This window comes from Haemaphysalis longicornis, unplaced genomic scaffold (genome assembly GCF_048455015.1).
Source record: "Haemaphysalis longicornis isolate Haplotype H1 unplaced genomic scaffold, Haemaphysalis longicornis Haplotype H1 scaffold_5, whole genome shotgun sequence".
NCBI lineage: Eukaryota > Metazoa > Arthropoda > Arachnida > Ixodida > Ixodidae > Haemaphysalis > Haemaphysalis longicornis.
This window is the reverse complement of record NW_027526385.1, coordinates 152,111,830-152,138,550: the sequence shown is the minus strand read 5'-3', so window position 1 is coordinate 152,138,550 and position 26,721 is coordinate 152,111,830. Positions and strand designations below refer to the sequence as shown.

General features: G+C 49.1%; 1 protein-coding gene and 1 pseudogene across 1 annotated transcript in view; one reads left to right on the top strand and one right to left on the bottom strand.

Annotated features, from left to right (window-relative positions):
• Window positions 1-4,755: 4,755 nt before the first annotated feature.
• LOC144138754 (uncharacterized) overlaps window positions 4,756-26,721 on the bottom strand; it is a 60,421-nt gene continuing 38,455 nt past the window's right edge. The window contains exons 2-7 of the mRNA XM_077671166.1: window positions 21,042-21,094; window positions 19,937-20,183; window positions 16,993-17,189; window positions 14,637-14,845; window positions 11,688-11,988; window positions 4,756-11,091 (exon numbers count right to left, since the gene is read on the bottom strand). Of these exons, the coding sequence (XP_077527292.1) occupies window positions 5,623-11,091; window positions 11,688-11,988; window positions 14,637-14,845; window positions 16,993-17,189; window positions 19,937-20,183; window positions 21,042-21,094 (6,476 nt within the window). The 3' untranslated portion in view covers window positions 4,756-5,622. The remainder of the gene's footprint in view (window positions 11,092-11,687; window positions 11,989-14,636; window positions 14,846-16,992; window positions 17,190-19,936; window positions 20,184-21,041; window positions 21,095-26,721) is intronic.
• The window catches only part of LOC144138959 (short transient receptor potential channel 4-associated protein-like), a 35,571-nt pseudogene continuing 33,194 nt past the window's right edge, over window positions 24,345-26,721 (top strand).

Below are 26,721 nucleotides of genomic sequence, written 5' to 3'. Positions count from 1 at the left end.
TTGGATTGGCTTGGATTGGCTTGGATTTGGATTGGATTAAAGTGGATTGTGTTGGATTGTGTTGCGTCATAGCCGCGCCACGTTGCGTCATAGCCGCTCCACGTTGCGTCATAGCCGCGGCAGGGGGTTCACGGCACGTTTCACCATCGACTTCATCGACAATGTCTACGCTGGAAGACAACAATTACAACAACAACAACCAATACGTAATCCATACGACTTGCAGGCGCGCCCCCCCGCAGAAATGCTCTGCATTTGATCGTGCCCCTCGCGAGGGGAATGTTTTTTTATCGCGTGCAGCACGCGTCTTGCGCCGCGCGCAATGTGAACGAACAGACGACGCCAGAGCGCCATCCACACTAGGAGCGGTTCGTCCCACCGCCGCCAGGGGCCGACTGTGTTCGATCACGGGGCGAATAGGCCTCCTGCGCTGCCCACGGGGCGCTGCGCAAGCGGCTTCCGTAGAGTTCCTCTATATAGCTACAGTGGCTGGAATAGGGAAGTGTGACCACCGCCGGTCGGCTCCTATGGCGACCGCCGTCGCCACCTTGCATGCATCCGTGAGATGGCGCTAGCGGTCGTTTACACGTCGAGCTTGGCCGTAAGCGCGTTTCCCACTCTTTTCTGCTGCTTCTGGGCTGGTACTTTTTTATAAATAATCAGTGATACTTGAGTAATCAAGGGATGACATCGATACAATCTGTACCCGAGGTATCATGCAACGACATGTTTTTGAAGCTAATTTCTTAATTTCAATTGTAAATAAAGATTCAGGGAAGCTTGCACTTACGCACAAGATTTGAATGGCGAAGATGTTCTAGGTGAGCATCGCCGAACACATAATTCAGTTGCAGGGCCATTGTTTTCACAGTTGCGGTGCTAGTAATAGTCGTCATATGCATCGAAGAGGTCGTCGCCTTCTTGGCGGCGAGTGGTGGATGCAAAGGAATGCTCAGCATTGTATACTTCCATTAGCTCTTCGTCGCGGGGTCTGCCAGTCGTCTCGGGTACACTCGTAGCTATGTCTCCAGTTATCCATAATGACGTCTACAGTATGAGGCGGCCTCGGCGACCTCTCCCAAGCAGGGTGTCTCTTCAACTTTAGCATTGGCGCTGGAGTTTTTTTTTTTTTTTTTTGTTACTAAAGCCACTGCATGCGCTAGCCGGCGGCTGGGCGGTCGCCCCGAGGCACGCGCTGACGAGCGCTCGGCATTTTCTTTGAATTTTTTTTTTCTGCAACGGTGAACTCACGGCCAGTAACAACAGCTCCGCTCTTAAAATTGACAACAGTTGTATCGCGCATTCGCGCGAATTTTACGCGTCTTCTCACGCTGTTTATAAATATATATCAATAACAAGTTGTCTGATATTTTCCACAAGCTCTCCTGGGGACTTGGAGCAGTGACAGCAAAGCAACGTGTGATTTAAGACTATAAGCAGCAACACTTCACTCCAACAGGCAAAAGGATCCAATAGCAGCCTATTGTTTCTTCAAGAAGGGATGGCAGGATTCGAAAGCTGTCAGTTTAATATCCATACAGCGCTGCGTCAATGGCACTGCGAACCTTCAGCCAGCCGGGAAATTTAGGATTAAACAGAGCAAAGGAAGCTCGTGAACGCCGAGTCCACAAGTCACTTACCCGCTTTTCTGATCACTAACGTCTCATTTGGAGGACCTGTCGAAAATTTCTCTGTACGAAGTCCTGCTAAAGTAGGCAATTTGCTCATGTGAATAAAGCGAGGCCCCGAAAGTTTCATAGTATGGGCGAGTTAGTGTAGCAGGAACTGTTTTTTTTTTAAGCCTGGTATGTAGGTTTTGTAGGAGTATTAAAAGGAAAGCCAACCGCCCCTTGTGGGGGGCTTGTCTCTGGCTCATAGTGTTTCTCATAGTGGGGGACCACAAGAATTTTCGAAATAAAATAGAGGAAGTAACACTTAACTTTTGCAATAAACTTTGTGCATTCTGGAAGGTGGCGCCATGAAGTGTCTAAACGAGGCACTACCTTTCGTATACAAACAGCGCCGTTTCAATTTAAATGGTGATAAAAACTGCAAATGGGATAGCAAAAACTTCTCTTTATTATGGTTTTAGCTGGGGACACGTTTTAAATACCTCTTTTCACCCCACGTGCAATTACAAATATATGTTCGCGAAGCTCACGGCCATGGCTGCCAGATTTTGATTTGGCAGCATACGCAAGGCTGGCAGATCCGAAAAAGCCGCTTCCATCGTTCTGAGGCCCTATACGGGAATTCGTTTCGATTCAAGGTGTTTTAAGTAATGCTTTTTCAGTTTGAATAAAAATCACATACTCCACAAAAAATAAAAAAAGGGCCCATCTCCCCGCGAGGGGGACTCGAGTAAATGCGTCTCATAGGGGGTGGGTGTATTGCGTTAACGTTTAGTGTTTGGGGAGTTGGTGGTGGTGAAAGCGTTGTATCAGCAGCTTCTTGACGTAGTTTGAATGAGTCAAGGATATAAGGCGCGTTCGTAGCCTTTCATTCTGTGTCGGTTTTGTGGCGCAGTGGGAAGAGCACCTTGTACCTCGCGTTCCGCCCACAGGTAGTGAATGCGTTGTATCAGCAGCTTCTTGACGTAGTTCGAATGAGTCAAGGATATAAGGCGCGTTCGTAGCCTTCCATCCTGTGTCGGCTTAGTGGCGCAGTGGGTAGAGCACCATGTACCTTGCGTTCCGCCCGCAGGGTCGTGGATCGAAACCAGGTGCCGGTGAGTATTATTTTTTTATATAGTGTAGGGGGAGGGGTGCGGACCTGTTGTTGAAAGCGAGAAGGGTAGCGTGATGCTGGAGAGGAGGAGTGGGGGAGAGGGCGCACCTGGAACGGCTGTTGCGGACGCCGAGGCACGCCAACGCCGACAACGCCGGGTGACATCGTGAGTTAAAGAAATGCTCTGCATTTAAAATTGGTTGGCTGTCGCTTTGAAGCACGTTTCTCCTTTCTTTTTCGTGCAACTCCGGCTTATACGGAAGAGACAGGATTGAGTTTCCTAATGGAATGCTCTGGACAGTAGTCAAGTTGCAGGCGTTTTCTGTGGCGCACCCGGAAGGTTTCGCGGCCTTCAGTTTCGAAAGACTTCACCGGCCAGCGCGGATCATTTGGCGGGCGGCCTTTGGTCCCGGATGTTACACGTTTGAAGAATGAGACCTCCAAGAGCGATAATAAACACTGCAAGAAAGCAGGCGATAGCAATTTCGAAATAACTGGAACGCCTGCACAGCAATATTTCAAGAACGGGCATTTCAGGTTTGCGACATATATACACGACTAACAATGCACCCGTTCGCACTTTTTGGTGATTCCAGTGAGAAGACCGGTAGGTTTCTGTTTGTTTTTTCTTCCGGTTCCTACAGCCCGTTTTTAACACCTGCCTTGAGGTGCATGCCCACCTGTGTATTAGCTAGCGTACCACTTTCCCAATGTTTCTGGTGTTACCGCACTTCACGACGGTAAACAAGTGGTTTTCAAAATCAGTACAGTTTCGCTAGGCTTGAAGAAGCTTATACAGGGTGATCAAAATTACGTCGATAGGTTTGTTTAAAATTAGGCGCTTACATTTACGTGAAGACCACCACTACACTGATGCTATGCGGCCAGGGAGGCAGAGAATTGTGGGTTAATTATTGATGTCGGCGGCTTAATTAACTAAAATTAACTTTTTCGTGGCGGCAGTAAGCAGACATATTTGTATTGAAAAGTTAGACGCAATCGTGTTTCAACGCCATTTCATTTGGCAGAATTCATCTAGCGCATCCGCACTCCGAGATATCTAACTGCGAAGTTTAATTGCCGTTCGCATGATTACGCAAGCACCCGCCGCGGTGCCTCAGTGGCTAAGGCGTTGCGCTGTTAAACACGAGGACGCGGGTTCGATTCCCGGCCGCGGCGGCAGCTTTTCTGATGGTGGCGAAGAGCAAAAACGCCCGTGCGTACGAGATTTCGGCGCACGTTAAATATCCCCAGGTGTCCAAAATTAATCCGAAGCCCTCCACTACGGCGCGCCTCATCGCCTACGTTCCGTCGGCGCGTAACACTCAACAATCAATCAATGATTAGGCATGCCAGACCATGACGACCGGCCAAACGCTCCCCCTTTTGTGACCTACTGTGTATGGTGTTTCGTTTGACAACGCGGTGGAGTCATAGGCAAAAGTGATAACTGGCACCCTTTCAGTCTTGGTTGGCGTTATCGCAATCTGCAGTACTCTGAACCGCTATCGACACACAGAACAAAAAGGAGCTTTGCGCCAGTCTTCAGTGTCTTGCATGCGTAATCACGCGAACGGCAGTTAAACTTCGCAGTACTGTATCTCGGAGTAAAGATGAGCTAGAAGAATTCTGCCAGATGAAACTGTGTAGAAACATGATTGCGTCTAACTCTACAATACAAACATGCCTGCTTACTGCAGCCACTAAGAAGTTAATTAATCAGTTTTAGTTAATTAAGCCACCGACATCAATAGTTACCCCGTAATTCTGTGTCCCCCTGGGCGCATAGCCTCACTTTAGAGTAGAGGTGGTCTTGACGTAAATATAAGTGCCTAATTGTAAAGGAAAACCTGCCGAATTAATTTTGATCACCCTGTTCAACATGCTAAGCATGCTCATACATTTTTTCATCCTTTTTACTCGGCATAATCCGTCCGTGTTTGAAAACTCCCTGTTCTAATCATCGCAACATACAAGTGTACTAACTTTTGCTACTAAACACATAGTCACGAAACAACTTGCCACGAGTCAGTGAAAAGTGCTCTTTATTTTACAACAATGATTGTGCTTGCATCAACAAAACATTTCGGGGCAAGTACGTCTCAGCTCCCGCGCGTCCTGTACATGGTACAACGTACCTCAGAGGTTCGTAGTTCAGAACGCAAGTCGGTTGGAAATTAATTTCTTACTGCCGCGGTATTAAGTTGAGTGAGCATACATTCAAAACCGCAGCAATGAGTGGTGTTTATCGCCTCATCAACGGAGTTCATCCTCACAACCGTTATGTCCTCCTACACTCTTTCAAAGTAACCTGTGGCTATCGGCTACAAGAGCACGCTGTTAAAGGGGCACTGATAGCGGCTGTAAAAAACGTAGCCTCTAAGGCGGCCTCTTTCCGGCCTCAAAACATTGTGAAAGCTACGCAATCGCTATTTGAAACAAGCGCTATCTGCTTTGCTCTGCGCAGCACATACCTCACGCAGGTCGTGCTTCACTTATTATCACGTTGTTTTTTATCAGAGATACCATAGATTTTTATCGGTGCAGTTGGAACCCCCTTAATACCCACGGCATGTCAACTGTAGGGCTTTTCTTCATAAAATAACAGCTTTAAAGCAAATACAGCTCACGACAATTTGAAAGAAATGCAGAAAAGGAATAGCCCCTGAAAGTCCGTTTCAGGACCTCTAACAAATACCTTACAACCGTCACACAACAACGTTCCGTAACCCTTGGCACACTCTCTGGAGCATCTTCAGCCCCACTTTTTCCACTCCTTCGGTGACCGAACAAGCGTAACCAGGTGTGGGGACGTCCGACCCCAAACACCAGGAATGGGCTCCTTCAGTAGACGCTGGCCGCTGACTAGCCGTGCAGATGCCGGCCGCGAGGCCTTCAGGCTGACTCGTTCGGAGATCGCTGTTCGCCCGCCGCCGAGCACTCAACGCTTCCTTCGAAATCGCAGTTCCCCGTCTTAGAGTTGAACAACAGGCCCCTCTTGCAGTAGTGGGGGAACTTGTGGCCATTGTGGCATCGATAAAACACATGGCAGCGACGAGCCACGTCTGGGTAGAAGCCGTCCGGAAGGTCTCCGCACTCAAAGTGGAAGCCGGACGGCACGCCATGAGCATGATTCCTCCGACGGCCGGTCGAAGAGGACGTGGTCTTGCAGTTAGGGCAGGCACGTCGCCTCGGCGGTACGCAGGTCACCTTGTCCGGAAGGTCGCACGTCTGGCTGATCGGGTTGAAGAGGAGCACCCCGGGACACTCGTGCACCTGACTGCTGTTCTTGAAGCAGATGTGGTAACGGCGACAACCAGACCGGAAGTCCGCGAAGAATCCCGATCTGCCTTTGGGACATTTGAAGCGAGACGCACGGGTTGCTTCGAGGTGGCGCTGAGGGAACGGCAGGAGGGTGACGTCATCTCGTGTGGGCGGCGCTAGGTCATCACGCGGCGTCGTAGGAGTAACGGTACTGAGGCGGTCTCGCCTTGTTGGTGCGTAGGTCATGAATGAAATCGCGTTGAATGTTTCAGGCGCTTGTGTGGTGGAACGCGTTCGTGATCGTCCTCCCCCCCGTGACGACGGTGGTGTTGCCCTTGGCGATAATGTTGCCGTCGTTGCTCGTGCCGGAGGTGGTGACGTTGCTCGCGCCGACCCACGGGTGGCAGCCCACGACGGTGCTCTCGTAGCGTCCCATCCTCCGCTCCTAGAATAGCTTGACGTTGTTCTCCGTGAGGCAGCTCTTGTTGTCGTCCTCACTGTTGGTATCGGAGTAACCGGTACCGTCACATATATACTGTCTGGCGGGATGGTGGGTGGAGTTTGCGGCTTCACACGCTGTGCATCAAGTGGTCTCGTTTTGGTCGTAATCCTATCTGTGTACACTGGTGTAGTTTCCCTTCTAGGGCTTTCTCTATATTCTGGTGAAATATAAGACGTAGGCCCTGGCGTAGGGCTTGGTTGATTTACAGGTACGTGTTGAGAAACCGTTTGAGGATCACTTTTTTGTCTTACATCCGTAAGCTCTGGCCCGATTTCTGGCACGTACCGAGGTGCGTTTTTAGGAGCGAAACCTACAGTATTTTCCTGCGAGTTCTTTGGTGCGAAGCGTGCATCGGGTTGCAGAGGGCTTTCTGGATAAACATCAGCCGTAATTTTTGGTTGCCTTTCTGGTGCAGCTATCCGTACGTTTTCTGGGACTACATCTTCCGTAACTTCAGGCGTCTCTCCAGGCGCGATTGTCGATTGGTATCCAGGACGAAGGCTTGCTTCTGTGTTTGGTGGTGCCTCGGAGGTACTCTCCAACACTTTCTCTGTGCCGTAGTATGGAGCGAAATCTTTTGCAACTTGAGAATTTATTGCCGGCGCGAGGTTGGACTCAGTTTTCGCGTTGCTCTTGTCACCCAATTCGGGGGAAGTTTCTGACAGACCACCTTCTACATCGTGTTCTGACGCAAACTCTGAGGTGACACGGGGCTCAGTTTCTGGTGCTGTTGTTGGCTTAAATTGCGGATGATGTCGTACACTTACACTTTGAGGATATTCTGGCAAACTTTCCGGTACTTCATCTGGACCACCTTCTTGCGTTGAACCTGCCGTAACTCGTTGGCCTATTTCTGGTGGAAGTTTCGGCTGAGTTTTCGGGTGATGTCCATCACCAGCGTATGCTGGCTCTTCCGGTACACGTTCTACAGCGTGCTGTGGAGTGAAATCCGGTGTACCTGATGCTCCACTAAGTGGCGCAGCTGTTGACTTGGATTTTGCACGATGTTCACCAACGAAAGCCGGAGTTTCTGGCAGGTTACCTTGTGCTGCATTTGGCCTGTCCCCAGCCACCACATCCGCCGGAACGCGTAACCCTACCACTGGTGGGAGTCCTTCCTCTGTTTTTGGTTGATATTGCGCACCCATGTCCTGCGAGACTTCAGACGCTTTGTCTATGTCGTAATCAGACACGAATTCTGAAGTGACCTGTCGTCCTGTCCCCGGCGCTGATGTCGCCTTATTCCTCGAATAATCTCGTGTACCTTCGTATCGGTGGTGTCCTGGTGAACTTCCTGTCACTTCATCTTCACCGTATTCTGAGGCCAAATCGGAAGTTACTTGTTGCCCTGTGCTTGGTGCAAACGTTGTTTTAGTTCTCGGGCTCTGTTCTGCCTCTACGTAGGGTGGAGTTTCTGTGGTTCTTTGTAGGGCAAAATCTGACCCGTGTTGACGGGGAACATCTGCGGTAACTTGTTGTTTTACTCCTTGTGGAAGTTGAGGCTCTGGGGTTGGATCAAGTCGAGCACCCACATTTGGCGGGATTTCTGAGTCTTCATCGATACCATACTCTGAAGGATAATCAAGAGCAACCGATGGCACGTTTTGTGGCACAGATGTCGTCTTGATTCTCAGAGGATCTCGTGTATCTGCATATGGTGGAGTTAGTGTTCCTGGCGAATTCTCTGCTACTTTGTGTGTAACGTATTCTGAAGCGAAGTCTGAAGTTGTCTGTTGTCCTTTTTCTGGTGGTAACGTCGTCTTAGTTCTTCGACGATATTGTGCATCTACGTATGGTGGACTTTCTGTGTAACTTTTTGCAGCTATACCCAACTCATGGTCGCGCGGAAAATCTGCTGTATCTTGTAGCCCAACTTCCTGTGGAAATTGAGATTCTGTTTTTGGATAACGACGAGCCTGTAAACTTGGTGCGACTGTTGACACCTCGCCTAAACCGTACTCTGATGAAAAATCCGAAGTTTTCTGCGGTCCTTTTCCTGGCGCAGATGTCGTCTTCGTTCTAGGATGATCTCGTATCCCCACATACGGTGGGGTGACTCGTTGCCCACTTTCCGGCGCAAATGTCGTCTGATACCTTGATTCATGCCGTGCACCTACATACGGCGGAGTTTCTGTGGAACGTTGTAGCGCAACATCTGACCCACCTTCTGGCGAAAAATCTCCTCTGGCTTCTTGCCGTGTTCCTGTTGGAAGATTAGTGTCTGAATTAGCCGGGAGTCGAGCACCTACATATGGTGCTATTTTTTGGGATTCACCGCGACCACGTTGCGACACGATATCTGAAGTTACTTGTTGCTCAATTTCTGGTGCATTTGTTGACTTTGTGTTTTGTGGCTGTCGTGCACTTCCACGTTGCGGCGTTTGCGGTAAACCCTCTGGCGCTTCATCCGGTTCGTCTTCTGGCTCATATACTACCGTACTTTGGGGTAGACTCTCTGGCGCAAAGCCTGACTCAGTGGTCGACCCATGCCGGGCACCTGCATACGGTGCACTGGTTTGCGACGTTTCTGGACCAACATTCAACCCCTTTTCCACCGCAAGATCTGAACTGACTGGTGGCCTCTTTTCTGATGTGAATGGCGACTCAGTTTTTTTGTTTCTTTGCTCTTCTACATAGGGGTCAATTTCTGCCAAACTATGGGGCACTTCACCTGGCTTTTGTTGCGGTACAAAGCCTTCCCCAATTTCTGGGCTACCATCTGGTACATATCCAGGACGACTTTTTGAGTTATGGTCCGCTTGCAAACGAGGCGGACTTTGTGGAAAACGGTCAAGAATTGTTTCTGGTGCCTCTTGTGGCCCGAGACCTGTTGTAGCATCCAGGCTTAATCCAGTTCGCGTTCCATTGTCGGAATCAATTCCCAGTTGATCATTCACTGGAACTGCCAACGTAGCCTCGGGCGGACTCAATGCCACATTTCCTGGTTCCAGTTGGGGGACGCCGCTAGTCCTAACTTCTGCCTCGCTTCTTGGTCTACCTTCAGCGCGACCATCCGGCTTACTCGTCGACGGAGTTACTGCTCCCGCTATTGGTGCAGCGTAGACTCCAAAGTCATCTTCATACTCCGTGTCACTTAGCGGCGGAACGTCAGCAGTAGCTTCGTGAACAACCTCCTGTTCACTTTCTCGGTGCACTTCCGGTACCTTTGAAGGTTCGATTTCTGGCTCATTTCCTGTCAGCACTGCAGGCGCAACACTAGGAGTTGTTGGCGTAGGCGCTGGTGTTGTGACCGTTGTTGTTAGTCTTGTAGGTGGTGACGTAGTGATTACTGTCGTTATGGCAGTTGTGGCGGGCGTTGTCCCACGAGTTCCAGCTCGCGTTGCTGCCCACGATCCGGACCAAGTTGCTGCCCACGTTGTTCTGCGCTCACCTCCTTGTCTACTTCCTCTGGCAGAGACGGCTCCAGTTGCAAGCAAGGATTCCGGTGTAGTTGCGGGCCTGACTAACGGTGTAACCGCCTCTACAGCACCTACATAATTTCCTTCGGTAGGCCTTGGCCTCCGCCTGTGTCCACGTCGTCTGTTTCCTCTGCCTGCTCGTGGAGTAACATGTGCAGGCGCCAGCGTGGACGGAGGAGCTGTGATAGGTGAGAACGCCTGCGCTGTGACAAGGTTTTCAAGCGTTGTTTTAGTCACAATGGCGGTGGTCGTCGTAGGCTGCGGAGTGGCAGGGGCTGGTGTGGTCACAGGTGCGGGGCGGTCCACCTGACAGAGAACCGCACTGGAGCAAAAGAGCAACACGTGGTTGAATCTTGTGCCAGGGGGGCAAAGCATTGTCTTTTTCTTACCACCCTCGCACACGTAATATCTGGCGCACTCGTGGGCCATGCTCTCGTCAGGGTACAGACCGTCATTTCTGCCTTCGCAGCTAAAGTCGTCCCCGGGCAGCATTAAATCCGTAGCGTCAATGCCCCTATCAACGCTGCACGTGTTTTTATCTACATCGAACACAGTGGCGGTGGGGCAGCGGAATGTGTACGTCCCTCCCGGAGAACAGACGTGAAAGTCTCGGCGGTCTAACGCTGGCAACACTTCAGCGTCATAGCCGCAGTCCACTTCTGAGTCGGTCTCATTTACTAGTTTGATGGCTCCTGTAAGCGAGGGCACTCCGGTCTCGCGAGGCGAGACGTCGACACAGCTGATGTCTAAGCGGCAAAACATTCGCTCCGGGTCGAACGTCTGACCCCGCGGGCAGGCATATGAAACGCCTTCCGTTCCGACGCACTCGTGCCAGAACCTGCAGCCGGTGCTCTGGTCCACGAAAAGACGCGGGGAATCTTCAGAACATTTGAACGTGCCAACTACGCGCGGCGGGCGACATAGAGACGCTTCTGGTAGGCAGCGCCCCGTCTCGGCGTCGAATCTCAGGTCCTCGTCGCAGTCGTGCAGTACTTCGAGGCCGTCGGCACACACGCGATAGCCACGGCAGGAGCTGCGGTAGTCTGGGAACACGCCGATGCGGCCCTCGCACTCGTACTGGCCGTAAGCGACGCCGTCCAGACCGGGTCGACCAGGCGCTTGGCAATGCTGCGTCGCCGGATCAAAGGCAGACCCATCGGGACAGGAGCCGGTAGCTACCTGCATATACGAGCAGGCATTGGGAATTTGTCAAAAATGCAAGTGTTCCAATACCCTGTAATAAATTCGCGTACAAAAAGGAATAACACAAATGTTTGCTTGGAATAAATGTTGCGTCGGATCGGTTGTGATTGCTTACAATATGTTCAGACTAGCGACGCATAAGCCACATCGTGATCTATGGACGTAAAAAAACGGCCTGTTACGCAGTTTACGCGAAATGACGCCTTTCGTTAAAGTTATTACGACAGGTCCGGCAACAGTCTGAACACGGCCTCACCCGCTGAATGCCGCCACTGCACTTTAGCCTTTGTCAGCGTTAGGATGCAAGAATTAAAGCAACATAAAAAACACTAAAGTCCCTATAAAAATTTATGAGGATTTTTAAACGTGCCCCTTGACCTTTTTTTTTTTAAACTACGCGAGATGTATCAAACAGGAATTGTACAGTTTGGTATATTCATGTTACGTCTGATTACAACGGTTGGAATAAGCAGGCAGCAACGTTATTGCTTCTCTTAGCTAGAAGCATTTACGATCATGTTTCACTAAAAACGTCTCCTGAAAAAGTCAGAATGTGCCGGTGCAGTCCTCACCATCGCTTCGCCAAGACAGGCGTAGTAGGAAGTCGGTGTAGAGCCAGGGTCGGGGTAAGCCCCGTCGGGCCGGCCCGCGCACTCCGGCTCGGAGTCGTGGCCATCGGCTCCGACGAGACACTGGACGGAGCCCGCTGGTCGGCAGTCGAGCGTGGCTGTGTCGAAGGCCGTTCCCCTGGGGCAGCTACCGACTTTGAGGAGATGGCCGTCGCGGCAGACGAGGAACTCCCTGCAGCCTGGGAGAGGGTGCAGCCCGTTGGAGCCGGGGGCGCACGTAGCCTTGGGCGGGTCGCAACTCGACCTAGACGCCCAGAAACACGAAGAAAATTTAGAGCCCTTCCACTGCTGTGAAGAAGATGAGCAGCTAAGCTGTATTGGTGGCAGCAAACTGTCATTCCACATTAATTATACCTTCACTGTGAACTACGTAATTATCAAAAGCAGAATTAACTCGGCGTAATATTAGGACCGTCTTTGCAGCCAACTGTCATTTAATTTCTCCTGGAAGCGTTATAATAAAGCGAGAGTTGCATGCCGCTTTGATTTTGTAAACACACCCTCTCCGCAGACTGCCAAGTTTTCACAGTTCACGATAATTCTGTAACGTTTAGAACTACACTGTAAATAACTATTTCATACAAGTAAACGAAGCTCGGCGTAATGATACAGTAATGATAATGATACCGGCCAAAGTCACTACATTTTTTGCAGGATACGTACACTGTATTGAGAGCTACAAAGCATTTTACACCAGCTCTGGAGACAAAAATTCTTATTTTACTCGGCTCTGTCGACGTCCGCTGGTTTCGTCGGAACCTGCCTGTATACAGCTTCACTGTCGTCAAGACGGGTAGTTCGGACATTCCACGTTTTTTACTCTAAAGCCTATTAACAGCGGAGCTGTCTAAGCTTGAGCATGACTCAATGGCGTTTGCAAGAAGTACCAAGAAAAAAACATTCACTTCCTTTAAAGAGTGCACCACCGCAGATAGGGTGTTACAACAGTGAAGCCGGCTTTAGCGCCTGCTCGAGTGTGAGCACAAGGGGCATATGCGTGTGCGCACACCTTACTCTACCATTGTAAAGGTGATATCCTTTTTTGGGCTACTAAAACCCAAAACAAAAATTGGCGCCGTTTGCACAAGGGGGATCAGGGCTGGAGAAACAGCGGAGCTGGGGATCGACCTAGCTTCTTTTCCCCTGGGATACACTGTCGGTGTGGGGAACTGACCGGAATGCCTTGCAAAATCTGAGTAAACTTGGCCTCACCCCTCATCACTTAGCCTAGCCTAGCAAGGACATAGCAAAACCTAGCAAAACTTAGCAAAACCGGAATAAGCTTGGTCGACCCCAAGCTCCGCCTTGCACGACTAGTGCAAGCTGCGCCAATTTTTTGACAAGCATGGAACTGGCGAGAATAAAGTAACACCAGACAAGGCATATGCCAGGGAAACGTGTAGGCGCAAGCCCGACCAAGGAACTTCACGGGTAACAGATTTAAATGTGCGTTATTTACGCAGAAATTATTTGATCAGTCTTCCCGTGGAAACCCCTCAGCATGGCTTCTAGGAATTGGTTTGAGGTGCTGGTATGCGCCAGGCATGTATACAGTGTTGCACCGAACTTAAACCCCCGTGGTTGCAGCTCTAGCGCGAAAGGCAGCGCTAAGGGTACTTTAAGTAAGTACGTGTAATGACCCTTGCTACATCTGTAGTTCCTTGATAAAAAGTAAGCTCAAGCAGGCTTTGGTAGATTATGTGTGACTCCGTGCGGCATAGTTAATTTCGCGACGTGTCAGAGCAGACTGTTAGGCACTGTTGGGTATGTATGGAATTGCACACAATGCGCCATTAGCAATATCATTTCATAGCCTTTAAATTTTCAAAGTCAGCATATTTACAAATGAAAAAAATTGTGTTTTTCTTGTTGTAGTCATGCGAAATCACCGGAGCACGCGCTGTCCAGTCGTCGAGAGTATTTGCAGAACTAACCGCGCATCGCCCGTGAATCCTCTGTACTGATACCATTGCACGCTGACGCAGGCTTATACAGTGATGCGTCATTACTATGGCCACTCCGATTTTTGTTGAAGATCATCTGTAATGTCACACTTCTATAATAATGAATCCAAGTAAAAAATCATAAATAATAGCCCGAGCAAGGACTGTGCTCATTGGCTAGAAAATGAAAAAAAACGAGGATTTGCACAGATTAGTTTCACCTTCCTTAGGCGTACAGAAAACGCAACATGGCAGCTACTTGAAGAATTCTGAAGCATGCATGTCTTTCCTATTCAAGCTAAGGAAGGGAACACGCGTGTTCAATACTATATAGCGTCCGAGCAGGTGGCGAAAAGAGACCAAGCGTCACATGATGAGGAATTCGCCGTGGCTTGGGAACAGCGATCGCCTACCTCGAACAATAAAGCCATGAACACGTTTGGTCTCTTCACCACCAGCTTCCGATGGCACAGACTTTTCGCCCTGTTTAGCTGTGCTTGCAGAGTGGATCCGTCGCCAAACACCAATGGCTCTCAAGCCTTGGGACAGTAGCCTTTTTCGGTAACTAGGGCGTTTCTTCACCTCGGCACTTTCCACCGAACCGTCGATGAGCTTTTTGACCAACACAATCGCACAACCATTAGTACTGGCAGTAGCTTTTGTCGGCAGCCGGTAATCACAGAGATTAGTCTCTGTGACATCGCAGGGCGGTGCAAAAAGCGGCAGCTGTCAACACTATTGCAACTGTTTTCTTATCATCTAGGAATAACAATGACTGTTATTCTGAATTGAAAATCTTTGGAATGATTCAAACTTTTATTTTGTCCTCACGGTAACTGTAACTGCATTCCGTCGTTTCCACACACCCCTGTAAGCGAGAACAGGCAAATTAGGCAGAAGTATTACCAGTGGTCATGCTAATTGGCCTAACGTAGTGTGGAGTTCCCACCTGTCCGGGTAGTCGCAGGCGAGCTTCTTCCGGCTGAAGATCAGGTCCGACGGACAGGTGAACTCCCTGACCTGTCCTGCCACGCAGAGCACGAACTCGTGGCATCCCGGGGCCGGGTAGAAGGCGTCCGGCAGGCCACCGCAGCCGTCGTCTCCCTTGCAGGTCACGGCGCTCGAGTTCTGGCAACGGTCAGCCTCGAACAGCTGACCCTGAAGACAACATGGGACGCTGGTGTGACGCGCACTTTGGAAGACGTACACGTTAAAAAGGTGCGCAAGCGGAACGAACATTCCTCGGGGAACTTGTGTCTGCTTACGCGCTTGAGAGGCGGAAGTGTTATGGCCTCCCCTGGTGCCCCTGAATTGTTTCTGTCAGTACCAGAAGGCGATTCCACTCTAAGAGGTACGCAGTATGAAAGATTGGAAGGAAGTGTTAGCTCTGCAAAATGGAAAACCCACCTTATGAATATGATGAAGGCGGGCTGAAACGTACCGAGGAGGCATAATGAGTTCCTCGCGTAGCTGGCTGTGATACCTTAACTTCTGAAGTGAACTGAAGTGATTCAGTTCACTGACAAGGATACTGCTTGGTCCCTGTCATTTTTTGTTAACATTTAGTCCTTTGTTTCCATGTTCAGCTGGTTTCTTCTAAACTTAATATGCACCAACCCAGCATTATACCTGTCAGTTTTTGTTAACATTTAGTCCTTTGTTTCCATGTCCAGCTGGTTTCTTCTAAACATAATATGCACCAACTAGCTCAGCAACAAACTCTCCTGAAGTGATTCAACGGCGAAACAGATGAGTAGGCTGGGTGTAATGGTGGTTGTACTAGCATTTCGGTTGCAGTTAGAAATTATAAAGCGAAGAGTTATTTTGCACCATTTCTTGTGAAAGCCATTTGCACCATTTCTTGTGCACCATTTGGAATTATAATCCCTCGATTATAATTCCAAATGAATATAGCGAATTCCAGTTTGTAGCGGATAAGTGTTTTGTAAAGCTTCAGTTTGAACGTCGTAGGGGCCTGTGAAAAGTCCCGAGTACGTACTCACCCACGCGATTAACTTTGTCAATTACATGCGGAGTATGCACTGACCAAGTACGGTCTGTAGTAGTATCCACACAAAGATAAATGTATACCTACTGACGAATACGACAGGGACACCGCTCAGGTACCAGTAGAATGGGTGGCCGCCGTCCAACTCGCTGAGCTTTCTAGTTATAAAACATTCTGCAACTCTTGCATCTGTCCTGCTCCGCCGGTTCCTTTTACTGCATACACAGCTGTAATTTTAGTAAAAGGTTGCTACCTTGCGATATTTCCTCAATAAGCACTGCTTTTTAGGGAAACGAAGGTAGGCCGTTCCCCGTAGGATCACGGACTGTCCAACTAGGCCCAGCTTACGGTATAAATATACTGCATTCAGAAGCGTGGTTCGAATCTTTTGACCATTTGGCTGGCCATACATCTCACACATCTTTACTAGTGCCGTCTTGAACGCGTCTGATCCCTACTCTCTTTTTTAAACTGAAAAGTCGTGTCCTCCGACGAGACGCACCTGTCCTAATTTTCTCATATCTTCACTTTTTTCCTGATAACCACGGTCGTGTCGACGCAGTTTCTTTGCGAACTCTTTGTACTGGGTTTCAGGCCCTGTTTCAATCACCGAGACTTGGCGAGGTACCAGCACCTGCATATCTACGCACATGTGCCGAAGGTCAAGCTCCGCTGGCCGAGTTAGAGCTGCGCGGAAGTGAGGACTGTTTGCGACACAGCGCTACGGGAAGCGGGTAGTGGGTAACCATTTAACCTACCGTAGCCCTTGTGTCCACGGTAGGTTAAACAACCTTGCTGTTACCGTGGGTTTCAAGGCATCCAGTACCAGAATACTCAACAGCAATTCTAGCAGAAAATATGCGCTTGCCTACAGATCCGCCCAATACCTATTTTTAGGCTTTTGGTTTCTTTCTTGCTTTTTGTCTCTTAATCCTTTCCTTGTTTCCCTATCTTTATTTTCACGTCTACTTTCTTTTTCGTGTTCATTATGTAAGACGCAAACGGTTACAAGGCCGAAACTGGCTAAGGATGGCAAAGCCCGACAACGGGGGCTTCGTGAAGGCTCTCCGTACGTCGTCGTTATGTCCACTGTACTGGCTGCGGCGAGAGCAATAGAATAAGAATAAAAGACACCACACCTCGGCTACGCTTTCTTTCTTCACGATGTCGGGCACATGAACGCTGCGTCCTGTCAACGTCACGAAATCTATGGGCTCCTTTCCGAGTGCAGAGCCCACTACGGCCAACGTACAGTGCATACCAGCCCCAGGGTACAGCGTAGACATTTGTTTCGTACCTGTGGACAGAGCATCTCTTCCCTTTCCCCGTCGCTGCAGCGGAAGTAGCGCCTGCAGCCTCCAGCGTGATCGGGAAACACCCCGTCGGCGTCGCAGTGCAGCTTGGAACAGTTCACCCGAGTAGCCGGCCGGCAGCGGCCCAGTCGCCAGTCGAACAGCATCGACCCGGGGCACGAAAACGATGTCCTCCTGCCACCTGCGATGAAGGAACGCCCCCCCTTAATTTTGATCCCAGCGTTTGACGCCGTTTGGGTTTATAAAATTAGTAGTGGCTTAGCTATGCTATGCCACGATATACGTAGCGTGAGCTAAGGTTCAGCAATCCAGTCCAGTGTAGTCCAGTCCAGTCCTGTCCAGTCATTGCTCCTCGAGCATGCTCAGCACGGCTCTTCACGAGCCATGCGAAACGGCTATCAAGCGGCTCCGGCGCAGCGTCAGACTTGGCTACTGAGCAATTGAGGCGCACACCTGGGCGCGCGCCGGCACCAGTACGTCTGCCGCGGCTGTAACGCAACACAATCCAGCACAATCCACTTTAATCTAATCCAATCCAAATACAATCCGATCCAATCCAATGCCCCTCGCGCTTGCGCAGAACAGCCCTTCAGGGCACACGTGAAACTGCTCAACCTCGGCCAGTGTAGCTTACGCTGCAAAACAAAACCTCTTCTTGGCAAACCCGGCCCACTTCAAATGTCTCAGCTAGGCGAGAGCGAAAGAAGGTAAAAGAAGAGGACGAAAGACAAATACATGCAACAGACAATGGCCAGTTTTTTGTTATTCGTTTTTTGTCATAATTAGATTACCATGAAGTTGTACTGTTGTCAATAAATGGGCTCCTACGGCCGGCATGCGGTTACAGAAAGCGGTTGTCACCCGTGTTTTATTGAAATTATCCCGCAGCAGAACTGAACGACGTTGGCCTGCGGCTCAAATTTATTAGTTCGTTAATTCATTCATGGAGCCACCGTCTTAAACATGAAACTGCATGCCAAAATAGTAAGCAGCACTGCCCCTTAAAAAGGTTGAGACGAGTGCTTCGTCTCTAATATTATTATGCTTGTTAGAGACTTCTGACGCATCTTGTTGTATAATTTGTTGAGTAGTTAACAGTGTGCAATTTGGGGGGACCTAAATGGTGAATACATGAGTTACCCCAAGCGTCACTCAGAAATGACGCTTAGGAACGGATAGCCTTCACGCAATTCATCTTCCTGACACGCACTGGTGGCGTATGAAAACTGATGACTGCGTACCCTGCTTTATATATCAAAACATGATTTAAATATCGAAACACGCATATATCGAAACATGCACTCAGTACTCTGAACTAAATATAGTAAACCTCAGGCAAGCCTGCGGTCATACTCCGTATATAATGCAAGTCAGCTGAACGAACCCCACGTGAAAGGACATCTCAAATGAAAAAAAAAAAATGCTCGTTTCGAAATCAGCCATCGACGCAGTGTTTCCGGCCCGCCGCGGTGGCTCAGTTGCTAAGGCGTTGTGCTGCTGAGCCCAAGGACGCGGGTTCGATTTCCGGCCGCGGCGGCCGCTTTTCTGATGGAGGCGAAAAGCGAAAACGCCCGTGTGTTCGAGATTTCGACGCATGTTCAAGATCCCCAGGAGGTCGAAATTAATCCGGAGCCCGCCACTACGGCGCGCCTCATGGCATGTGTAGCGTCGGAGCGTTAAACCCCACAGTCAATTGACATAGCGTTGACACCCCCCCCTCCTTCCCGCCCTCCTGTATATATGATTCAGCTTAACTGACTTTGTTTCCGGAGCTGTTACTTGAGTTTACTACTGTTGTTGAAATGTTGCATGCCCATATTGATTTCTCGGCGCACTTGGACAAACATATCTCTCTTCATCGCCCTCCCCTCAAAACTCTATTCAAGGGTTCATATTTAAATTATTCTGTCATCTTTGCCGAGGTCAGGCAAGCTTGCGTCGTAAGTGGTACTACTTCCAGCGGTTGACGTACGGAATATATTTCGTAGCCATTGCTTCTTCCAGACCAAAGGAACGCATTGGCTCTTTTAATTCCCTTCAAAATCCCGAGTGTACTCCGAACAACATAATGTAGAGGTTTGAAAAGTGTTCAATGCGTCATCGCATATTATGCTGCCATGCATAAAAGGTGGTCCAGAACCTGAACACGCGCGACCAGTCACGCATACATATCGTCTTGCTAAATTTACTGGCGTGAGAAAACACAGCCGCGTAATTTTCTGTAGGCGCGAAAGAGGATAATCTAAGTTGTTGCGTCTGGGGCCTGCTTTTTCATTGTCCCCTTTCCCTGCCACCAGTTCTTCCTTCCTACCCACCTATCCCCCCTTCTTGTGGGAATGCGCACCACCCGCTATATCCAAATTCCTCGCCTCTACCACTTCATGGGAACTCTGGCTGTGTCACTAGCCGACACGGAATATACAGGCTGCACAAAAAGCATCCGCAAGAACAGTTTACAGCACTTCGTCGACCGGCAAAGTGAAGGCCGTTAAGAATTAAAAATGAGCGCAGGCAGGGGGCCTTCCTGGGGAGTAACGAAGACGAGGATTGGCTGTGCTAACTGCCTCACTCGACGACTCCTTCACCTCTTCGGCGGCTGGACGCTGGTCTCTTGTTTGTGGGCATCCTTCCGCAACAAGGACTGCAATTAAATCCTGAACGAGCTTCGTTGAACAATAAAATTCTCTCTTTCTCTCTCTCTCTCTCTCTCTCTCTCTCTCTCTCTCTCTCTCTCTCTCTCTCTCTATCTCTCTCTCTCTCTCTCTCTCTTTCTCTCTCTCTCTCTATCTATCTATCTATCTATCTATCTATCTATCTATCTATCTATCTATCTATCTATCTCTATCTCTATCTCTATCTGTCCGCTGTTCCCAGCGCAGCGACGTTGTCTGCCGGCGAGAAATCAAAGGCACCTAAGAGGGAACTTACCTTTGCAGAAGAAGAATCCTCGGCATCCCGAGCCGTAGTCGGTGTAGACGCCGTCGGCCTCCGAGCACCTCTCGGCCTCGAGGTCGGCCCTGTAGCGGCGGCAGTGACCCCCGCGGAACTCCTGCCTGGGCGGGCACCGGAGCCGGTGCGCCTGGCCGGCTCGGCAGGCCACGAAGCCGCCCCCGCCGCCACCGCCGTCCGGAAACAAGGAGTCTGGTCGACCCTCGCACAGACCCAGGCCATTGGACTGCGCGCGACCGACCAGCACCACATCACGTTCAAATTTTCTCTGTGTGTTGGCTTGCTTCAGCACAAGGCTAAACTGAACAATGTAACCACACTAATAGTCTGTTGAGTTTTTTGTTGTTGTTCTATTTACTGGGACAGCAATGTGCCGCTCATTAGGTAATCGCTGTGTGTCTACACCAGCTACATGGCTTCCCTCTTAGGGCAATAGATGGACCCGTGACCTATTTCATATAACGGTGGGAATTCCAACTGACACGCGTCTTCGATTTCTCCAGTGCCGTTATCGAACCAGCAACGCAAGTCCCTGCTGCTTCTCGCTCCTGTTAATTTTAATACTGGCACGTCTCATGCCCACATTTTAATCTGTAGCGCAGGACTAAGGATTACGTAAGCTCAATTAGAAAGGCGCTGCTGGTTTCGTTATTCGCGCGTAGAAACACCGTCACTGCACCCGGCATTTAAGGACCGTTACCTCGTTACCAGCAGCTGCGCGTTTTAACAAAAAAAGTCGCGGGGCGGTATGCAAGTAGAAAGATACACCATTACGTTTTTAATAACCATACCCCTTTCCATTATTACGGCGCAGTTGAACGTTTCGTGGTTAAACTGTTCGTTTCCCGGAACTGAATAATGTACGCATGATATAGATGGTGCAATGAATAATCTGCACAACTTACACGGGCTTAAGCAGCAGAATGACAACTGGGCGAGTTGGCATTGGTTCCTCGCTACTAAACGCGCTCACATACGACCGGGACGAAGAAAGAAGCCACAGGAATTAAGTGCATGGAGCCATGCACTGTCTATTCTTCGTGTTTCAAAATTGTTCTTGGGTCAGCGGCGTAGGACGACTTACCGGTTCGGCATCCAGGCACAGCACCAGGCCAGCGGACGAGACTAGCAGCCACACTGAAAAAAAAGGATCATTCTCACGCTTAGAATTTACTCCAGGAAGGCTCACTCATGCGGTCTAACCACTGCGGCAATAACTGGCCGCTCCCTAACTACGTAAATAAAGGAAGATGCCAGGGCTCTGTTAGTTTTGCCTGCTATAGGTGCTACCAGCAACTGATTCAAGCAACACCATCCAGAGACCCTGAGGCACAACCTATTACCATGAACAAGTGGGGAATAGTGTACGGCGATATCGACGGTCCAGACAGCATATGCCTAGCCATTTCTCAGTGAACACTTTTTGGCACGGGTGCTGTGCAGTACAAGAAACTGTGAACGTTCACGCACAAAATTTTTTTGACATATACAAGGTGGATCGTCTTGCAGCCCTGTTTTATCGGTTTCAAACGGATAACAACGTGCACCGACACCTCATTGGCTGGCTCACCCTAAATTTCACCGCACATCTTGCGCCTATGTGTTTCATCGCACCTTCTTCCCCTCAAACTCCCCCACTCCGACCACCAGCACACGTTGTTATGGTGGCGCTGCTTTATTCCTACCTTATCCTTGTTCAGGGGACATGCTGATCTCTTTATTGTTGCAATGTCAGCACTTGCTGACTGAGAAGAGTTCCGCCGAACGAGCTGCCATGATCACTCGCCACCAGGCTGCAGCTGCCGGCCACCCAACGCACTTAACCACACTTTTGAAATACAGTTTTCGCTCTCTCCCCCTGCTTTATCGACCCGTCACAATCTTTTGGAATGACCGGTCGGCGTGAGCAAGGGACGCTTGTACCATGTATGGACGGCGCGCTCCACACAGTTGCTCCGTTCAGCAGGTGCCTTCTTGCCGAGCCCTGATGACGTCACAGGGAGATATTTATGCGATTTTCTGCCGCCAACTAAAGCCACTGCTAAATATCAGGAGTAAGAGATTTGGGGGTGACTCCGGTCGTATTAGATCGCACCTTCGGAATAGTAACACGAACTTAATGCAATGCTTATCTGTATTTCCAGGTTACGTCATTGTTGACAGTTGGTTGAGTCAAATTTGAAGTTCCTTCAATAACTGGTATCTTTTTTGGATGAATACAACGTCCTGGGGGCCGGTCTAAAGTAGAGGGAGTTACCAACTAGGTCGCTTCTTTCAAATAGAACCATTCCAAATTTCCATATTTTGTTTTCATGGTCCCTTTGACGTCCAGAACAGGGCGTGTAAGTAAGTATACGCAGCAGAGAAATAGCGCCGACCAAGAGCTTAGGTGACTTCGTAATGGAGCTGCCTTTCATGCCCGATACAAAATGCTTCTATCTGCATTTTTATAACACAATAATCAACAAAAACGGTAAAATGATAGAATATTCCACTAATGAGTAAATATTCTTTCTGCCGCGCTCCTATGTATACCGAGCCTTTTTACTGCCGGCTTCCCCTTTGTACACAAGTGCATTCTTGGGGCGACATTTTAACAAGAGTAATGTAACCAGATTTATATCAAAGAGCAAAAACCGTGTGTATCTCTTTTGATCCACATGAATTATACAATGCAGCAAGTAGGCTGTGTTCGGAAATTCACACTTGCCCAAAACAATTATTTAGGTAACCCTCTAAGACAATCATGTGTTTATTTCGTACCTGGGTTTATGTTTTCGATTTTTTATGTGACCCACATAAATATGTTAACTTCGTTTCGAGGTGTCCCAATTGACGCATTGCAAGTATTGCAATTCTTTTATTTGCATTGTATGTTGATTGATTGTGGGGTTTAACGCGCCGACGCAACGCAGGCGACGAGGCGCGCCGTAGTGGAGGGCTCCGGATTAATTTTGACCACCTGGGGATCTTTACCGTGCGCCGAAATCTCGTTCACACGATCGTTTTTGCTTTTCGCCTCCATCAGAAAAGCAGCCGCTGTGGCCTGGAAACGAACCCGTGACCTCGTGCTCAGGAGCGCAACGCCTTTTGCATTGTATATCCTCTTTACTAGGCGATTACGGGTTAACCTTAAACACTCACAATAGTTCATACCGGAGGCTCTATGCTAACGTAAACAACACATGAAATGTAAATTTTGCACTTCCATTTTGTAGGAACTGTTCAAGGGCCCAGTTGTCCTTTCTCGCAGTATAGGGCCGTTAAAAAGGGATCCCGCAATACTTTTTTCACCTTTTTTTCAAATCCTAAATGCTTGCAGAGCGTACTCACCCGACACACCCAGTACTTAAATTAGGGGGTCGCAAAGTATCTCAGCCAAAAATTACTGCTCTATGCCCATCAGGTAACTCGTAGACTCGCTCAAAAGATTTTTCTCTCTTTCTCGGCCCTGATGTTCTTCGACGGCTCGAATTACGTCACTGAGGCCATGTAGCGGCTGTTGGCCGACTTTCTTTCAGTTGCAGCAATGGACGCATTTCGATAGCAACTTTCAAAAAAAGCCACAAAAACAAAGCAGAAATGGAAGGCGTATCACGTGCGACGAGCAAATCACGCAATGCCGCTCCGTGCTGGCGATAACTCAAGCTTTCGCAGTGCTTCCAGACGGCAAGGAAAGAGTTAAAGCGCGTATCGAAAGTGTTGCGGGGTTCCTTTAAGGCTTTTGAATAAAACAGACACAGACACAATGAGCAAGGAATAAGGATGGAAAAACCACGCCGCATCCTGCTAAATCCTGCTGTCGTGCTATTTCACTTAGCGATGTTCCAACATCCCATTTCACCACTGTTGTGTACCTGCCCTTCACGGCTGAAAATAAACTTAATTATACTTGGCCCCATCCCTTAAACCTTTGGCACTTTTTCCCCTCTAAAAATTCAGTCTTCAAATGTAAACACTGCAAAACAAATCGGAGAAGCTTACATCGTATGTTAGAGCGTGCACACGGACACCACCAGCATCATCGCAATAAAGAACCGGCGCTGATTTACAAGGCACGCGCCCGCACACTTTCGGCACACGCACCTCGAAGCGTGACCACGTCAAGCGGGAGTCTGTTGTAACAACCTTCATTATCGCCGCCGGTGTGAGCTCACCGTGTATAAGATAGCACCCCCGTCTGGCGAAACTCATTTACGACCAGCTCCCGTGTCGGTGCGCGGTTGCCAATTGGAACTCGGCGCAAGCGGAGAGATTGCGGCCGTCTTGTTATGTTAAGGCGCGCGAGTACGCTTCTTGTCGAAGCGGACCTTTCCTCCGGAGTAAACGGGCCCCTGGAGACCTTGATGGCAAACGTTTGACCGCGCAAACGACCACACGCGACCCGATGGCGGACGGCCCGCCGGATGGCCCCCCGACTGCCCCCGTCGGCAACGTACTAAAAAACAAAAGTATGCCGACGGGTCCGCTATCTCTGTGCTTTCGTTATTTCCTCCAGGTGAAACCGGTCGCCTGTAAAGCTTCTCAAGGCTTGGTGGCCACGGACAGTCGACTAACGGAACACGTCGAGTTCTGGCCGGGCTTCCGCGCCAGGTTTGACTTATTGCACGCGCCCACGGCCTTGACGGAACGCGATGGCGCCGCTGGACGTCCAAGAGGAATTCAGTACTGAAGGGAGGGTAAAAATAAGCGGGGATTTCCGCTCTACAAAACCAGAATTAGCGCCCACGCAGGGATCGGACTTAGAACGTGAAACTGGGCGCCGGAACAAGATGGAGAGCTTCGTTACTCAGACTGGGGCCAGCAGCGTGGTTGATGAGGCAAGCAAGAAAAGTTTTAGTAGGGACCGTGTATAGAATCTCTTAGTTCCATAGTTTTATAGTTCAACAGTTTCACGGTTCCATAGTTCCATATACATAAACAATTGTACTACGATATACGTTGCCGAAACAGTGTGTAGGGTGCTAAGACCTCCGTCAGGCCGTCTGTGCCTTTAGTCCCAGTCTCCTCTCGCTCAGACGACAAATAAATGTTTTTCAACATTAAAATTTGGACATCTTTGTATAAAGCATACATATTTGCGGTCATTAAGTTCTGCGAATCTGTTAAGACCAAACTCTTAACGGATTGGCCGCAATGGCGAATACGTTAAGGCTAAATTTCCACAACGAAAGCCCACTCTTCGGTACCTCGGCAGCTAGCAAATGCGAGTCTCCGCCGACATTTTTCTCCGAGTGGTGTCCTTTACTCAATGTTTTTTTCATTATGTCTTTGCTACAGTCTTGTTTGTTTGTTGTTTGCGCTGGTCTTGGAATTCTACATAGGGACAAGAAATTGCTAAGCTGTCTGGCTGACTTTAAACAAAACAAAATTTCTGGTACAAAAGGCGTTCCAAGACTTTAGAGATGGTCGGTGCACGTCCTTGCCCATTTGGTGGAAAGAAGGATGGAAAGTTCATCCTTGCAGCACCAAGCACCTTGAACCTGCCACTGGGCCAGGGGCATTTCGGCCGAAAACTTATGTAAAGTAGTTTTACAGCACGCATGGGTCGCAACATTCGACTCCGAGCAAAGCACTGACGGCGAACGTCTAGGAGCCACTACTGATTTATAATCCCCGAACCGCTTTCCTTCGGGCCGATAAAGACCGCATAAAATATTTGGCAGTCTTTTCCGGACTAATTTTTGGGCCACATGATTCGCAATCACGCCAATGCTTCGCTTGTTTTACACAAGTAAATTTACGTCCAGCCACGTTTGTCTCCATAATCAGTGCCACTAAAGGGGGCGAGGGCTGAGTCAATCCTTTTGTCCCTTGTCCCTTGTTCCCTTTGTCTCTGTAAGTTAATCCCTTTTTGTCCCTGTGTTCCTTGCGCTGTTTTTTTCACGATGAGTCTTAATCTGCACCAACTAGCCCAACTTGCCATCTTACTTGAGTTAATCTAACCTGTGCAACCAATAACAAAAGGTTAGTGAGTGATTGATTATAGCGTAATTTATACTTCACAATTTATAATTTTCTCAAGCCTCTAAATTTCGCAAATTTTTCACACCACGTGATTCGCGAAAACTATGAGCGCAGGTCTTTGCGGCATCCGAAATTTCGGATACAAATCATCCAATTCTTGTGATTTCATTCAATAAGTTAACCAGGTATTCAAGGTTTGCGTTTCTTCGCCTGTGGCCGAATATTCGGCCAAGGGCGAAGAATACAATATTTGACCGTAAGGGAGTATTGGCATGGTATATCACACAGACTGAATATTATAATGCACAACAATGAGGTATTATCGGCAATAAACGAACTCAAAAACTTGTGCGATGCCTTCGGAAGGACGACATCGCGAGCTGCTGAATCCAGTAAGGCTTCCTGCACTGTAAAACGGAAGATAAAGTTTGCACCACACATTTTGCGGGTGTTTTCTAATGTCCCCTTATCTCGTGGTCATGTACACATCGGCCCCACGAGCAATGCATGAAAATAGAGAGGGAGAGCTCAACAGCTGAATAAAATGAAACCGTTGCACACCACTCGCACTTACGTCGGCCACGTGACCCCTGGCCCCCTTCTCTAACCAGACGGGGGAACTCCTTAAACATAAGGACGAGCGTTGTCCTTGCCAACAATGTTGTTGTCAACTGCAACGGTTTTTCGCGCAATAGAACGCTCCAAGCTTTCGTAATAAAATGACACACGTAAACCAGTGCCGATGTCCCCTGATCTACGCGTCTCTCTTTTTTTCTTTATTTTGCTGTCCTGGTTTC